The sequence below is a fragment of the Furipterus horrens genome, unplaced genomic scaffold (genome assembly GCF_987537825.1).
Source record: "Furipterus horrens unplaced genomic scaffold, mFurHor1.1.pri manual_scaffold_4, whole genome shotgun sequence".
In the NCBI taxonomy this organism is placed as follows: Eukaryota; Metazoa; Chordata; class Mammalia; order Chiroptera; family Furipteridae; genus Furipterus; species Furipterus horrens.
The window spans coordinates 77,817,702-77,836,716 of NW_028327174.1; the positions used below are offsets into that span (position 1 = coordinate 77,817,702).

Sequence of the window (19,015 nt, forward strand, 5' to 3'; positions counted from 1 at the left end):
CTTAATGACTAACTGAAATCAAATCTGTACACCTGTGCCAATAAACCTTCAAACACTGAATAGGGAACAGGTTCTTTTGGATCAGAGGGATGTGTCAGAAAACCAAGTAGTATTTCATACAATGAATCAGTAGATTTGCTTGTGCCAAATGGACATTTAGTGAGTTTAATGAAATCATTCTCTTTTCTTAAGCTACAGAAGCAGCAGAAACGTTCAATTTTCCATTAGGATTTTTACCTGGGAAGTAGTACTGGTTCTAGACTCTGGGCTGCCACTGATGTCTAAATTCTCTTACAGTGTACACACGAGAATACCTGAAACACACACGCGCACAATCAATTACTAGATCACTGGGGTTGAGTATATTTTTAAAGTTACTCAAGCCTTACCTTTGCTGTGGCCCTGGCACGGAATTCAGGACAGCCATTAACAGTTATCGTTTCATGCATATATTGATACACCTAAAATGTTCACATAAAAAAAAAAAAGAATGTGTAAGAACATTAAGAATATTCATTCTTTCATTGCAGATAAGGCAATACATTTTCATTGCAATACAAAAGGTCCCTAACACAAAGTGAAGCAGGTCGAATCAATTTTCTTGATGACTTGGGCCAAAAATTCCTCTTATTTTTTTTGGGGGGGGGGGCGGGGGGAGAGGAGATGTAGGGGTAGAGAAGGTAGTCACTTTTATTCATAATTTTTAAATTTAGCTATTCATGTTTATCAAATATAAGCACTTATTTATTTTCTCATATGTATGTTATTAAAAACTACTTCGTCGGTAAAAATTTTACCATTATATATAGTTCAATTTGTCAAATATGTGATAAAAATTATATATATATATATATATATATATATATATATATATAGTTACATTCTGAATCTAGGTAACACTTTAAGAATAGTTTTCTAAATTAATATTTCACAAAACTGGGATAACTATCTTTACTTTGCATGTTGGAGGATATACAGTATTACTATTCATGACACATTCATAATTCATAGATAAAAATGTATTTCGGAGCAAAGACGAGTAAAGTAAGAGATTCTTAAAACTAGTAATATAGAGCAACATATCAATTATGGGTTCATGTCAACATTTAGATGAAATAGTAAGAATAGAGGGTAAAATCTAGACCCAGAATGATGTTGTAGGAAGCATAAAGGTTATGCTGACTAACAGACCTAAGTTTGAGCCTTACATTAATACAATTGGGCTAAATATTGTTATTATTTAATGGCTCCCACATTATTTGACCCTGATCTTCCAGAAAGAAATCTTCTAGCACTAGAAGTTCATCAACACTTTTTACGAAGAACTGATCAAAAACTGTGGTTCTCAACTTGGGCAAAACTCTCCTGCCCCCAACACCCACACCAGGGAGAATTTGGCAATGTCTAGAAACATGGTGTGTTGAACAAATGGGGAAAAGGATAGTTCTTCCAGCATCTAGTATGTAGAGGAGAGGTCCAGATGCCGCTAAACATCCTACAACGCTCAGGGTAGCCACCCACAACGAAGAATTATCTGCCAAAATTTCAATGGCGTTGAGACTGAGAAACCCTGAACTAAGGAATCAAGCTATATCTTTTTTTACATGCGATAATTAGTAAGCTGTAAAAACACTTGTATAGCACTGAATAAAGGGTCTTGGAGATATTCCATAAATAATTTTTGGAGTAAATGATCATGATTCTGGTGTGCCTTCAATGAGGGCTTACTCTAAGCCAAGTGTATTGCTAAGCATTTTATATCTACAAACTCACGCAATTCTCACAACTTATGATTCAGGCAATCTACACGCAAGCAAACAGCCAGTGGAGATGGCAACATACCTTTGATGATCACACAGCTAGTTAGTGGCAGATTTAGCACAGAGATTCACAGCTAACTGCCTTGAAAACCTTTCTGCTTTCAATCACATTGGGCTTCCTATTATTAAGACAGCACAAGACCGCTGCTGTTTTGGCAGCATGTGTGGAAACAAACCTTGTAGATAACACAAGTCTTTATTCATATTTTGGATGAAGGTATCTAGGTTTTATATGGTACCTACCATTATGGAAGTGGTGGCTGCAAAGGTACAACAATTTTGAAAACAACGAATTCCTCACTTGAAATGAAAGTGAAATAGCATTTTAATCCTCCATTATGCTCATAATATATTAAGATTAAGTGAAATAATTCCAATATTATTGCCAATCTTTTAATTTTCAATAAAATAGTAGATTCTGATTAGCTGATTTTCAAAAATGGGCTGAGGAGGACATGGTCTGGTTATAGTGTCAAAACTTGGAGATATTAATTCTATTTCTATTACTTGTGTCACCTTATGAAAGTTTCTTAGCCTCTCAGTTCCTAAGGGATAAAATATATCTTTGCTATCTTATTTTTAAAGGACTATTTTAAAAGTATTTATAAAATTTCAAAGAAAGTTGCTATGAAAAGCTAAAGTATCTTATCAGATACCCTGAGAGGTTTCTTAAAGGGAAAACAAAAAATTGTTGCTTGTACTTCAACAAGGGGCAATGGGGCTTATAGTCTCCAGAGTTCCTTGGGTCCCCATACTTCTGGCAAACTTCAGCGACAGCACTTCTAAGCCAGTCCACTGGTTAAAATGGGTTAAATTCTTGGTGAAAGTCAAACAATTCATAGAAACTCTTGTAGAGTTTTACCTTACATTATAGTGTTAGTGATTTCGTAACTATGAATAATTATCACAAATACAATAGCATTTTGCATATTTAGAACATATTTCAAGCTATTGAGAACATATCAATATCGATTAATGCAATAAAGACAATGGAATTGTAGTGAGTTGGTTCATAAGGTTCATTTATTAATTTGTTCTGCTATTATTCTAGTCAGGATGTTTGGTACCTGGGCCAAAATATAAAAGAAAAAAAAATTAATGGCTACTTCTAAAACTCTGAATTAACATTAATGTTCATTATAGAAGCCATGTTGTCAATTTTTAAAAATGAATTATTTAAATTTTACTTTTTAGCCCTGGCCAATGTGTGGCTCAGTGGACTGAGGGATGGCCTTCGAACCAAAAGGGTCACAGGTTCAATTCATGGTCAGGGCACATGCCTGGGTTGTGAGCCAGGCCCCTGCCTGGGGGTGTGCAAGAAGCAACCAATCAATGTATCTCTCACACATCAATGTTTCTCTTCTTATTTTTCTTCCCCCTTCCCCTCTCTCTAAACAAATAAAGTGTTTAAAAAAATAAATTTTACCTTTTATATTCAAAAGCAAATAGACTCCTTTTGCTGAATGGAAATTTTATCACTGAAAAAATAACAAACACTAATGAAGTAAAAGTTTCACTTTCACTTCAATTTATTTACCAAGTTTACAACAGAATTCCCATTTAGATAGAGTTTAAGACAAATGGCTAAAATTCTGGTGCAAGAGGACTTTTGTTTTTGAGATTTTGTTTCTATATGTATATGCCAGCTCTGTAGACAATGCCACAATATAAACTTTACTTTGAATCTTTCTTGATTAAAAAAACCCTGATTGATACAAATAAGTTGGTAAGGCATGACCAATCTATACCATGAGTTTCTTGTCTTGGATTCCTTTTCTATGTGACCTTAAGTGACCTCCTATCTATGAATCTTATTTTTCTGCTATGTAAAACCTTACCTTCAAGAAGCAGTCAAAGAAGATAAAGAATGTGGCCTCATCAGCCTTAACCCATTATTCTTATTATAATAGCTACTATATTTCTATAATTACTTTTATATCCATGACTAAGATAACAATTGAAATTATGCCTTTTAAAACAGCTAAATCCTAATTTAGCTGTTTAGCCAGAAAAGTGTGGAAAAAACTTTGAGTTCAAAACAAGATTTTAACTGTTCTGTCTTTTGCTCTTATAGTTTTATTACTTTTCATATTTTGATGTTACTGTATTTAAAAATTGCTGTGTGAGGCAGACACTGGGTGGACCTGCCTAACCCAACCAGCTCCGCTGAGCATTGTCAGGCCCTATGACCCAATTCTGTCTGATGAGAATTCAACTGGAAGTGGCTGAGAGGCTTCTGGGAAAGTGTTGCTCTCTCAATACAAGTTCTGTTCTTTTCCCCTCTCTCCTTCTTATCCTAAGTGTGGATATAGAATCCCGCAAGCAGCTGCCTTTCTCTCAAGTTGGAATAAGGAAAAAGAGCCCTATTTGTTCAAGCCACTGCAGTTGGGTTTTTTGCTACTTTCAGCCAAGAGAATTCCTGATTGTTATATTATTCAAGTAAATGTTATACAGAACCATGCTATCTTTAAAGTCAGTTATCATCTAGCCCCATCAAATTCCAAAAGTTATATTATAATTTTTTCATTAGGAATTTGTGCAAATTTGTTAACACGAGGGCTTGAAACTGAAAGAGGATAGATTTTAAAAGGGTGGGGCAAAAGACAAACTCTTTGGAAAACACCGTTCAAGAAAATGAAAAGACAAGTTGATTGAAAGAAAATAATTGCAAAACACATATCTGATAAAGGCCTCATATCCAAAACAAATAAAGAACTCATAAAAGTCAATAATAAGGACTTCCAGCCAAGATGGAGGCTTAGACGGACACGCTAGGTCTCCCTCTACAACTAGAGAGGAATACAACTACTTCAAAACAAAGGATAACTAGAAAGTCCAGAAAATAAAACTACACGGAAGCTCAACATATGAAGTTATAAACCAGCGGTGCCATTTGGGCAGGTAAGAGTTAAAGAGGGCAGCGCTGTTTGCGGTCAGCGGCGGGGCGGCGAAAAATCCCGGCAGCAGTCAAGCCCCTGGCGGTGCGCGACCCCGGCGCTGGGGAGAGCGGCCGCCGCATCGCCTTGAACAGTGAGGCCCAGGGGGGCGGGAGGACGGATCCCGGTCTCCTAGCTGAATAACTGTGTGAATCCATTTTGGACCCCCGCCCCCAAAGAAAGCGCCACAGGGCTGCGAAATAGGTCGCGGACAGGCGCCGGTCGCTGGGTTGTGACGAGTACACAGGCACTGCCCCCGACAGCCGGCCCAAGAAAACAAAACGCATCTGTCAAAATGTGGCAGACAACTATAGAAATCCCGGTGACACAACTCACCAGGCAACAGATAGAGAACCTGACAGATGAACAGATAAGAAACCTGTCAGAGGCTCAGTTCTGGGCCATTGTTATCAGGTGGCTTACAGAATTCACAAAAGAGCAGGAAAAAGATAAGAAAGAAGCGAAAAACTTTCATAACGAAAGGAACAAAACCGCATACGAGACAGATGGTGAGGAAAAAAAATCCAGAGTTCATTTCAACAAACTGGAATATGGAGAAGGAACAAGTAGTCAACCAATGCAGCGAGAGGAAATGGGAAGCAACAATGAGAGGATCAGAAACCTCTGGGACAGCTATAAAAGGCCCAACATAAGAATCATTGGTTTGCCAGAGAATGAGGAAGATGAACTAGAACTTGAAAAATTGAGTGAAAATATAATAAAGGAGAACTTCCCAGACTTGGGGAAGGGAATAGACTTGCAGGTCAAGGAAGCAAGGAGAGTTCCCAAGAGACTGGACCCAGGGAGAACCACTCCAAGACACATTATAATCAAAATGTCAAAAATTAAAGATAAAGAGAGAATCTTAAAAGCAGCAAGAGAGAAGAAAAGAATTATGTACAAAGGGGTCCCAATTAGACTATCAGCAGACTTCTCAACGGAAACCCTACAGGCAAGAAGGGACTGGCAAGAAATATTCAAAGTAATGAAAATCCAAAACCTACAACCACGAATACTCTATCCAGTGAAATTGTCATTCAGAATAGAAGGACAGAGAAAGTGTTTCCAGGACAAAATAAAACTGAAAGAGTTCATTAGATCCAAACCACTGTTATATGAGATGTTAAAGGGACTGGTTTAAAAAACAGAAGCTAGGGAGATGAAACAAAGGCAAACTAAACAGGCAACGAGAGTGGAAAAGGAACTGTGGGTACGGGAAGCATATTGGGGGGAGGTCAACAGGGAGGGGGAGTGGGGAGAGGGAGGGAGATGATATAGGAATTGGGGATCATGGTAGGAGGGAATGGAATAGACGGAGAGAGGTTGGGAGGAACTGTATGCACAACTAATGGACATAATCTAAAAGGGGGGGACAACTGGAGGGAGGGGGGCCACCGGGTGGAGGGGAGCAGAGGGAAGGGAAATTGGCACAAATGTAATATTTTAATCAATAAAACACATTAAATCTGAAAAAAAAACAAACAAAAAAAAACAAAAAAAAAAAAAAAAAGAAAGGTAAAAACGCAACTGAAACGCAAAAAAAAAAAAAAAGAAAAAGAAAAAGAAAGATTTGTGCAGTGTATGGAGAAGGTGCTGTGATTGATTAAACGTGTCAAATGTGAAAAAAAAAAAAAGTCAATAATAAGAAACAACCCAATTAAAAATCAGATAAAGTATTTGAACAGACAAAACATCAAAGATATATGGGTGGCAAATATGAAAAGATACCCAACATACTTACTAGGGAAAAATTAAAATTAAAACCAATATTAGGTATATCAACACAATTACTGTCTGTATTTTTAAAAAAATATTGACAATAACTAATAAAGGCAAGAGTGTTGAACAACTAGAACTCTTGTATATTGCTGGATTGGAACAGAAAATGTCACAGCCACTTGAGAAAACAAGATAACAGTTTTCTACAAAGTTAAACCTATGCTTAATATAAAGTTCACTTATCTACATCTAGCTACTTAGCCAAGAAAAATACAAATGTATAGTCATACAGAAATGAGATGCAAACACTTACAGCAGCTTTATTTATAATTGCCATCAACTGGAAACAACTCAACTTCCTTTCAACTGTGAATGAATAATCAAATAGAGTACATCCATACAACGAAATAAAAAGGACGAAGCTACTCATATTGCTACAGTGTGGCTGAATCACAAATGCATGTTGCTAACTGAAAAAAAACATACCCCATGATGATTTTATTTACATGACACTGAAAAGGGCAAATCATAGAGATGGCAAAAAAATCAAAGGTTGCCAGAAGCTGGGAATGAGAATGAGCTGACTACCAGGAATGGGGGAATTTTGGTGGGAGCTTGAACTGTTCTGTATCTTGATAATGATGTTGGTTACATGATTGTATGTGATTATTAAAAATCTTAGAACAATACACTGAGAAGGGGAAATATTACTCTGTAAATTATACTTCAATAAACCTGATTTTTTTTAAAAAGCAGAAAATATTTTTTAAGAGATGAGCTATTCATAAACTTAATCTTGATTTTGGAAACTAAAAATAAAGGCTTTGAAACACAAAGACCTACATATATTTAAGAAAGTGTTTAATATAATAAAAAATAACATTAGCCCTCATTCCTCAAAATCTCTAAATGTGCAAAGAAACAGATATACTTTAACGGATGGTAACATCTCTTTCCAACATAGAATTCTCCAGAAATTTTGTAGTGCCTCATTATGAATAGGCTCACTGCTAAAATGTCAACAGAATTATAATTAGGATTAAATAAACTCCTCTATATTAGTGACTAGCAAAAAGAAATAAACTTTTCAGCAACATTGTAAAAAATGAAAATGACATTAGACCAAGCTACCTCAAGAGAGAAAAAAGGGGAAAGACATATAATTAGAATTATTAGAGAAAATGCATGAAAGACAAAGTCCAAATGGGAAAATGATATGCCCCAAATCCTACCACTTTATAATAATTATTAATGCTTATTAAATGTATGGACCTTATTAAAAAGCAAGAATGTACTTTTTGTTCATTAAAAACAATGTAAGTATTAAGGCTGATATTTATATCTATATTTATCTATGATTTTTGATGGGTTTCTTGTTTTTCAGATTTGGAAACTCAGGGAAGAGTCAAAGAAAAGTTACTTGATGTAGTATCTTTAAAATATTTAAATATTTTTCATAACAAAAGTAAAGATTGAGCTCCCCCATCCTTTTATAATATAGTCAACCTGAGTGGTTGGAAAACATTCACAATATTATGCCACACTATTTTTTATCATAATATAATGAAAACATGGCAGGTTTTATAAAAGCAGGTTTTAGGACAAGGAAGTTATCTAAAATGAATTTGTGGCTCTAAATTTCATTGTATTTAGGGTAGTGAAGGCCAGTCATGCAATAACCAAGTGCCTGATATAAATGTGCATACTGCATTTGATAATGACTAGAATAAAATAAAAATAGAGCTGAAATCATGGAATATGTGGTCTACTTATATTAGGAGGTTTTGTAGAAATAATTCCAGATTAACTGAAAATTGGTTCATCTATTAAGGAAGATATATTCCAAATATGTCTAATTTTTGTCTTGAGTTTTTCTGCCATTTTGGAAACATAGCAGACATAAAAATATTTACATATTTAAAGCTATCACTATCCACGTATTTATCACATACACTTTCCATATGCTTTTATGACTGTGGAAACATTCTGTTTAAAATTACAGTGTTACAATTCCTATAAACTAAGGAATTTAGCATATGAAATTTAATGTCTAGAACCAACTATTATTTTTGAAGTAAATGAAATTCAATGACACACAGATTATAAGTCATGTCTACTATAATAAGACCATCAAGGATCACACCAATCCTATGAAAATCTAAGCAGGTAAAATTTCTAGAATAGTCTTTTTCTACACCTCTTTACACGGCCATTAACTTTGATGACAACATGCCACCAACTGGACAGAAAAATATTGATGGGTATAAAGAAGCAAAAGACAATACATCTGTATTAGGTTGAAATGATTTACAAAAGAAGGTTCAGGAATTAAAGCAGACATGTGATAATATTACTGATAAAGTCAATATGGCAACTGGCTTTCCTCCCAGAAATGCACCATGGACTTGAAGAAGAAGCATTCTTTCTTTGTTCTGTGATGACTGTGCCATGTGAAGTACTTTTTATGTCCTCAAATCAGGATGGGAGAGACAAATGAGCTCTGCAATTTTTAGTCACAAAGGACCCAAAAGACCTTCTTTTAGGCAGTTTGTTTCATTGCTTCATTACTATTATTTTCAACCATGCTTATGCAGAATATAGTAAATATCTTTGGCCAGACAGCACTTCCTTTTAGCATTAAAGAAGAAACTTCAGTGAACACTTGTTGATGCAAGTATTGTCTTCAAGAAATAAAATCAGCCTTACTACAGTCTCCTACTTCAACTGTACTCAGACAGAATATATCTGACAACCAAGTCATCACAATAAAATGGCTTTACTTATTTTTTGTTTTTTATTTTTTAATTTATTTTTTGACTTCAAATAATTTTTTATTTTTCAATTACAATTCACATACAGTATGTCTAAGGTGTGCAACCCTGTGATTAGATATTATGTAACTTACTAAGTGATCACACTGATGAATCTAGGAATCATCTGGCACCACACATAGTTATTACAAAATTCCTTATGTTGTACTTTACATCACCATGACTATTGTGTAACCACTAATTTGTACTTCTTAATCCCTTCACCTTTCTTGCCCATCCTCCTAAGTCCCCTTCCATCTGGCTACTGTCAAAATGTTCTCTGTATCTATGAGTTTTGTTTCTTTAGATTCCACATATAAGTGAAATTGTATGGCATTTGTCTTCCTCTGTCTGACTTATTTCACTCAGTATAATACCCTCTAGGTCCATCATATTGTTGCAGATGGCAAGATTTCACTCTTTTTTATAGCTGAGCTGAGTCATGTTCCATTGAATGTACACACCGTTTCCTCTTTATCCACTCATCTATTGGTCGACACTTGGGTCGCCTCTACAGCTTGGGTATTGTAAACAATGCTGTGATGAACATGTGAATGTACATGTATTTTTGATTTAGTATTTTGGGTTCAATCAAATCAACACCCAGAATTGGAATTGCTAGGTCCTTCTTTGTCTCTTATTATTTACCTTTTGTTTTAAAGTCTATTTTGTCTGGTATAAGTATTGCTACCTCAGCTTTATTTATTTTTGTTTTTAGAGAGAGGGGAAGGAAGGAAGAAAGAGGGGGATAGAAACATCAATGTGTGGTTACCTCTTGTGCTCCCCAAACTGGAGAACTGGTCTGCAACCCAGGCATGTGCCCTGACTAGGAATCGAACCGTCGACCCTTTGATTCATAGGCTGGGCTCAATCCACTAAGTCACACCAACCAGGGCTGTTTGTTTTCATTTTCATGAAATATCTTTTTCCATCCCTTTACTTTCAGTTTGCATGTGCTTTTGATCTGAAGTGAGTCTATTGTACACAGCCTATATAAGAGTTTTGTGTTGTTATCCATTTAGGGGATGACATTTTTAATAATTAAAAACAAACAGACATATAAAGAAAAACACCACTAAATTAGAAGACTGAAAACAAACGTGTCATTCTGGGACAAGAAGTTTCTAGCCCTCCCTCTCATATGTCAGCCTCCACACACTTTCTTACTTATTGCCCTGATACTCCGGGAGCTGTATCAAGCTATAGTTTACTAGTGGTACTAATCTTGTCTTTCAAAGGTTAGCACCCACAAGATGCACCTTCTCTTTCTGCATCATGTCACAAGAATTCAGCTAGAGGTTACCTGCTTTGGAGCAGATGTAACTAGTCCTCTCATTTTATATTCTACCTTCTTAGGCCAAACAAACATCTCAGATTCAGACCGGAGAAAAGGTGTGCGTGGGGGTGTGTGCACTTAGAAATCTGGACCCAAGCTTCATTTTCTAATCTATACTTTACCAAAGAAAGCTGCAGTAGACAGGATTTGGATGCTTCCCATACTAATACCAAAGTGGTCACTTGTTTCCTATTTGGTTATGTTCCTTTTACAAAGCTTCCAGAGAAGAAAGAAGGGACTGAAAAAGAGGATTTGAGTCTGCTGGGCCTCTTGCTATGATACTATCTTTGCTGTTGTTGTTATAATTTCATTATTTTTATCTTTTTATTAAATTTATTGGGGTGACATTGGTTAATAAGATTAATCACTAGGTTTCAAGTGTATATTTCCATGATATATGATCTTAATATTGCATTGTGTCCCACCACCCAAAATCAAGTCATCTTCTGTCACCACATATTCTGTCACCCTACAGCACCCACTGCCCTCCCTTCCTTCTGGGAACCACACTGTTGTCTGTGTCTATGTGTTTTTTTCTTATTTTCTTGTTTGTTCATTTGTCGCTTGCAGTTTTATATCCTACATATGAATGAAACCATATGGTTCTTAATCTTTTCTGTTAGACTTATTTTGCTTAGCATGATATTCTCAAGATCCATCCATGTTGTCACAAATGGCAGTAATTCACTTTTTTTAATGGCTGAGTAGCACTTCATTGTATATTTGTATCACATATTTTTTACCCAATCCTCTAAATTCCACTAACTTTTTTTTTTTAAAGAAATAGAACAAAAAATGATCAGATTTGTATGGAACCACAAAAGATACTGAGTAGCCAAAGCAATACTGAGAAAAAAAGAACTAAGCCAGAGGTATTGCACTCCCTGACTTTAAATTATACTACAAAAGGACAATAATCATAACAGAATAGTATTGACAGAAACAAACACACACACACACACACACACACCAATGGAACAGAATTGAGAGCCCAGGTATATAACCACATCATGTATATGGGCAAATAATTTCCAGTAAAGGAGCCAAAAACATACAATGGAGAAAAAAAATCCTCTTCAATAAATGGTGCTGGGAAAATTGGAAAGCCACATATAAAATAATGAAACTTGATTGCTACTTGTCCTCACACACAAAAATAAACTCAAAATGAATCAAAGTCCTAAATATAATAACTGAAACAATAAATTACATAAAAGAAAACATAGGTACTAAACTTATAGACCTTGGTCTTAAAGAAGATTTTATGAATTTGACCCCAAAGGCAAAGCAAGTAAAAGCAAAAATAAATAAATGGGACTATATTAAACTAAAAAGCTTCTGCATAGCAAAGAAACTGACAACAAAACAAAAAGGTAACCAAATTAATGGGAGAAGAAACTTGCAAACAACAGCTCTGACAAGGGGTTAATATCCAAAATACATAAAGAACTCATACAACTTAACACTAAACAAACAAACAATCCATTTAAAAAATGAGCAAAGGACCTGAACAAACACTTCTCCCAAGAAGACATACAAATGGCCAACAAATATATAAAAAGATGCTCAACTTTGCTATTAGAGAAATGCAAATCAAAACTACAATAAGATACCACCTCACACCTGTTAGAATGCCCATTACCAACAAAACAAGCATTGAAGAGTTTGTGGAGAAAAAGGAACCCTCGTTCACTGCTGATGGGAATATAAACTGGTACAGTCACTATGGAAAATATTACGAAGCTCCTTAAAAAATTAAGAATAGAGTTGTCATTAACCCTCTTGTGAATATATACTTGAAAATTTTGAAAACATTTATCTGCAAAGACACATGCACCCCTATGTTCGTTGCAGTATTATTCACAGTGGCCGAGACATGGAAACAACCAAAGTGTCCTTCGATACCATCTTAATGGCCCTGAAACCTCAATCTACCTCTCACAGCTCACACTTGTATTTTCAAGGTCAACTATATGAATCAGACTTTCTACTGCAATATGATAAATATCTTCTATGACTCACTTTAAAGGATATTAAGTAGATGATAGCAGTAGAAAAATTGAACTGAAAGAGTCCATAATTTTTTACTGATTTTGCATCTTAAAGTGAATTGATGTGAAAATGGTATTACTAGACTGAAGAAAGATATAGTCTCAAATTGCAAATGAACTCCAATGCTTAGATGAATATGAAGATAAAGATGAAGAACATTTTGGACAAAGTGATGCCTTTAAATATCTACCCATCTGCCTAGCCAAGCTACAAAGGAAATGGGACTTTTTCTGAAATGCTATTTATAGGTTAATCCTAACAAAAAGGGTACATTAAAAAAGGTTCTGTATTATGCTATTTCCTAAATGATGTGGGAGGATGAGAAGACCCTCAAGGAAGGTATTCTGGAATCACTTAACAAAGTGGATTTAATGTCCCTTCTGAATGACAGTAAATTGCACATCCTTTAATTTGTTTTTGGTTCTGTGGAACTCAGTAGGAAAGTGTTAGGACTATTACTATGTTACATAACATAGTTCTCAGATTTCTATCAATTTTGAAATTTCCAGAAGTTACTTATATCATCACTTGTTTTAAATGAATTAAAATGACTATGTCATATACTTAATTTTCCAAAGGGAACAAAAATACTTTGTTCAGTTTTATAATTTCACAACTAATTATTCTATTATATAAAAGCAGAATAATTAGCTGTGCAGCTATAAAACTGAAGAATGACTATAATTTTTAAAATGGTGCCATTAAGCAATTTCTCTACTTATTTTAATAACTGGTTTATATTACCTAGTGGGTTTATACATATAACTTTCATAAGGTAGTACAAATTAAATATTTTGTGAAAATCATTGAATGACTGCAAGGAAAAGTTAGATCACAAATGACAGAGCATTTCGATAGGGTCCACGTGGTAGGAGGCCAAGCCACCAGAGAGAAATCTCTTTCCTTATGGTTGTCTAAAAGAGACTTCCCTTAAGGCAGCTGTTCCCGTCCTGCCCTTGTTACATAGTCAGAGTCCCCTGTGACAGGAAATCCCAAAGAAAAATTTTGGGAAGATGTCATTACAATTAGTATTGCACCATTCAAAGGGACTAGATTATCTGTCTTTGCTTATTTTGGGTAAAGCTCAAAGTGTGGGACCTAAATCTGACTTTTTTACTGATTGTATTAAGACTATGTGAAATCTCATGAAGGATCCCTATATGCTAGGATATTGGCTCAGCAGAGTGAAATTACCAGTGTAGTTAAAAGTTTAAGAGTTGTAATATCAGTTTCTATTTCTTAAAATGTCTTTATCTGGAAAATGAATTAATAATTTTGTATCAGTTAAGTGTATAATGTCATTGTCATATGAGTCATATCAGCTAAACAATGAACACTAAAGAAAAATTTTAGCTCACTTATTAAGAGCAGACCTGAATATTACATTGACTGAATTAAAATTATTATAGCTAATGATAATGTTGCCAAAGTAGCAGTAAAGATATGAGATGTATAATTAAATTTTAATTTCAGATAAACAATGATAAATTTTTAGTTTAAGTATATCCCACACCGTTTTGGGGACATCATGAATAAATTATGGCTGAAAGGAGACTACTATAGTTCGGTTGGCAGGAGAGTCTGGATACAATTCAGGGCAGAATAATGAATTTGACTAAGGAGTAAATGGAACAGAACTTGGTGATGGTAAGCTTTGGGTGAGCATAGATGGGAAGAAGTTCAGTTTGGTCATGTGGGTAGAGATGGGGGATAATTAGTTTGACTTTGGATTATGTTGTTTGAATTGTTTTGTGATCTTGAAGAGATGTTCAGTATTCAGCTAGATACATGGGTCTGAAGAGCAGAAGAATATACCCTGTAAGATATAATTTGTGAGTTATCTATTTAGCTGGCAAATGAAGCCCTTTGTGTATATGTTATGAGAGGTTCCTGATGGGCTCTAACATCTATTTCTGTTACTTACAAGGCAAGTCTTAGTTTTACATTTAAACTATAGACCTAAGGCATATTGCTTTGAATTTAAATAATGCACATATACTCTTTTTTAAATGAAATATATTCAGGAGAAAGGGAATACAAATATATAATTTTTTTTAAAGTAATTTGACAGTAAAATAATTCATATACACATAATTTGCATGATATAGAACTGTTCAAGCAAGAAATTTAAAAAATTTATAATTCCATATCAGGATGCAGCCACTGTTAATATTTTGGGGGATTTATTTCTAGTCTGTTTTATTCATTGGTTTTTAAAAATCAATATCAAGTCAGTCATTATATACCTTTTACAATCTAATTTTTCACTTAAATATTGGGAATATTTTCCCCATGTATTAAACATTATTTTAATGGTGCCATCATATTTAATCTTATTAACATGCCATAATGTTTTTATGAAAAGATTGAAAAATTAGGGTGCTCATTGGGTGACTCAACTCTGTGCATGTTAAACACAGAATGACCACAGAATATATTTTAGCAAGTAGGTGAATTCATAAAAACAGAACCCATGAATAAGGAGGATTGATTTAGAAAACCATAGAATGAGAAATATCAGAATGGGTTAGCCTTTCCTGACACTGTCCTGGCTCATTATAAATACATCAGACTAAACTTTTTATGGAGAGGAGTTTTCCTTTCCATCTTTTCTCATGTGGTCTGTTAAATTCAATATATGTCCAAGGCATCAGGCTTGGCTCTGTATAATTAATCTCAAAAAGTGCACGTCATCACTATAAAACAATCACCAAATTCTAATTTGTGATCAAAGATGACCTTTGGCTTTTAAAATGTACAGGTTTGATGAAAAGAAGGAGAAAGAAAAATAAAGGGATTTTAAAACTGCTGGCATAAGGCAGGCTTCTGTTAGAGTTGTATTTCAAGTTCATTCATTCAGGGGCTAAACAGACACTCAGAAATAGTGACTTCGTTCTCCATTTTCTTGAAGATTAAAAAGGTAATTAAAGTAGAGAAAGTAAATAAACACAATCAAACATACTTCATTTATCAAGTAAAGCCTAAAAATGTTCTAAGCCTGGTCATACAAAAGGGCAGTCAATGTGTCCTTTCCAAGATAAGAAAAAGAGAGAACAAAATCACCTACCCATAAGTGTACAAGAAATTCACCAAACTACTACTAATGACAGATTTTCCTTGGTTTGAAGTACTCAGTTTGCTCAGGTCCCTTCCCCTTCTATTTTGATGAACTGCTTCCTCACATGTCCTAACACCTTTGATGGTTCAGTTAACCAAGAAAGAGAGAACAGAGGCTCATAATAAACCCCCTGGTGGTAAATAAGTTTGGAAAATGAGAATGTATTGATGTGGTCCAGCTGATGTGGCATTTGACTTAGTCCTCTTAACACAGACAAGTAAATTTAATACATTATTGTTTTACAACCAAGCAATGGGTATAACAAACATCTCTTATCCCTGCTCTACTCTGTACCCTGTCTGGTGCTGTGGGTCAGGCTTGTGGTGAGATTCAGGAATAAGGCTGCCATGACGTTTAGGGCATGCATGATCCTTAAGAATAGGGTAAGGGAAGGATTCAAAGTACAGCATAGGGAATACAGTCAATAATATTGTGATAAATATGTATCACGCCAGATGAGTACTAAAAATATCAGGGGAAATACTTTGTAAAATATATGATTGTCTAACCACTATGCTGTACACCTGAAACCAACACAAAATAATATTGGAAGTAAAAAAAAAAAAAAAGGAATAGGGTAAATGCTAATATATGTTCAAGATCTTGATTTTAATTCTTTTGGATAAAAACCCAGAAGTTTCCTCAAATTTTGGAAACTCCACACTTTTCCATAGCAGCGGCACCATTCTGCATTCCCACGAGCAGTGTACAAGGGTTCCAGTTTCTCCACATCTTCACCGACATTTGTCTTTTGTTTATGCTAAGTGAAAAAATCCAGTCACAGAAAGACAAATACTGCATGATTCCACTTATGTGAGGTATCTCATATAACCAAACTAATAGAATTAAAGAGTGGAATGGCAGTTGTTTGGAGTTGGGGGAATGATGGGGAAACAGGCAGTTACTAAACACTGGGCATAAAATTTCATTTAAGCAAAGTGAACAAGTTCTAGAATTCTGCTGTACAACACTACCTATGTTCAGCAATACTATACTGCACACTTATAATTTTGTTACAAAATTATACCTCATGTTAAGTGTTCTTACTACAATATACTAAAGATAAGAGTAAGTACATCTCTTGTCCACATTAACTGGAAATTCTTTTGTAAAAGCTAACTGATAAAAGGCTTGTTTTTGGAAAACATTAAGCAAACATTCTCTTAACCTCAAATATATCTAGAGTTTAGTTTTACAAAAATCTCAACTGCATTTTTGCAAAATTTCACATTAGTAAAATTATTTGTTAAATATGTCAATTATACCACAATTAAAAAATATATTTGTTAAATATTATTTACCCAGATCTTTTATTATTTCCATCTATGTATATCTTGAAAGACAAAATTATATTCATAAGTTTATGGGCATAATACTTATAGCAACATATTTATTTCTTTGTTGAAAGCAATTCGGCTTAGCTAGACATAAGATTCCAGATGATATGGCAAAGCAATTTCAAGAGTCACTTCACAAAGCTTGACTCTTCTGTTCTAATTATAACTCTACTGCTCTGAATAGCCCAACTTAGACCTGCCTAAGATTTTGTGAAAGTTAGTTTTATTTCAAGGCTGGGAAGAAAAAGGTAAAGAAAAGGAACACTACTGCTGCAACAAAAGAAACAAAAATTATGTGGAGAGAAAATAATGGACTGTTTACATTTGTCATCTTAGGATAAAAGTATTTGAATTCTTTGTTTTCAAAAATGATATTTTTTATTTGTGAGGAAACAGGCATGTGTTTTCATTAGGGATATTGTTGGAAGATCCCTACACAGGAAAACATCTGCGTTAGTATCACAACTGTCAGAAAAAATTATCTGGCATGCAAAACAGTAAATGTCACTTGTCTGAGGCAGCAGAGATGCTAACTCATTAAAAAGCCCAGACCTGAAAGTGAGCTAAACTCCATTTAACTTTTGAAAGTGATATGCCAGGTTTAAATATAGAATGTAAGAAGACATAAAAATGCAACATTTTTATATGAAAATATTTCATAAGACATTTTCTTTCTGGAAGAAAAAGTAGGTCAGTTTTATCAACATGGAAGATAATGTGAATCTGAACGCATTATCAACCTGTCCTTAGGCAAGACAAAAATCTGCCTTTGTATTTCTATATCCTTCAAATTCAATCCTATAGGAACCTAAGTTTTGAAGGGGTAGGGGAGGGTTCAGAAAGTTTTAATTAGGTTGAAGTGCTTCATTACCATCTACACTCAGTCAGGTAAATGTTATCAATTCAGATTGATGCAAAGAGTCTCTCTCTCAGCAAATGATTATTCCTGTCACATTGCCCATTCATTTTTATCAGAGATAACTGTCAGCATAACTCAGCATTAGAGAAAAGCAATCTTCTGATTCCATACCTCTAAGTCTATAGTGTTCTTTTTATGTTCTTACTGCCTATGTAAATGCATATTTTTAGAAGTCTTTTATTTAAAAAAAAACGAGATTGGGCATTCACTTTTCTCATCGGTTAATCGAATTATCTTTCTGTATAAAATAGTAAGGTAATTCTACACTAATATGATCAATGAAATGTAAAACCCATTCATCTGTCCATCTCCCAGGCTTGTTTTTGAAACTCAGTGGCCTACTCTGCTGTCTATGAGATGACAGGTGCTTACTTATACTGCATCTATCCAGTTTTTATTGTCTCACTTGAAGACAAGTAGGAAATCCAAGTCCCAGTCCAAGTACTGAGCAGTGGAGAAGAGGAATGGGAACAATGAAAACTGTCACAAACCGGGAACATTTTCCCCAAAAGGGGAAGTCTTCTTTGGTAGCTGTCATGTTAGATCGTGATGCAGCGTGGTCACAAACAGCATCAGGAGTTACGGTACCAAAAATATCCCCTCTTGGACTCCAAGGTGATTCTGAGATTCTCAGCAAGATCTGAGTCCACTGCATTGTATTTCCTGGAAGTGTGACCAGAGAAACAGGTCACTGCCCTCTGGCTCTTAGATAAGAGGAAGGACTGGTAAATTACTGCTCTGTGATTGCTACCCTTAAGAGGTAGAGATGGGAAGGTTCCTTTTGCAAAATGAGAATAAAAAATGTTTCTTCTGTAAATTGGCTGAGCCTTAGAATTGTTACCAGGATTCACAATGAGCTACTTAGGGTTGTTCCCTGTGTCTCTACAAGTGAAGCGTAAAGTCAGTGTAGACCACTTCTCAGATGGTTTCTCAAATTCCACATTACAATAATCATGGACCATGCAAGA

At 34.9% G+C, this 19,015-nt stretch overlaps 1 protein-coding gene across 1 annotated transcript in view; it reads right to left on the reverse strand.

The window, feature by feature from the left end:
* LIN7A (lin-7 cell polarity scaffold A) overlaps positions 1-19,015 on the reverse strand; it is a 149,111-nt gene that overhangs the window by 40,382 nt on the left and 89,714 nt on the right. The window contains exon 3 of the mRNA XM_090275668.1: positions 390-461. Within this exon, the coding sequence (XP_090131794.1) occupies positions 390-461 (72 nt within the window). The remainder of the gene's footprint in view (positions 1-389; positions 462-19,015) is intronic.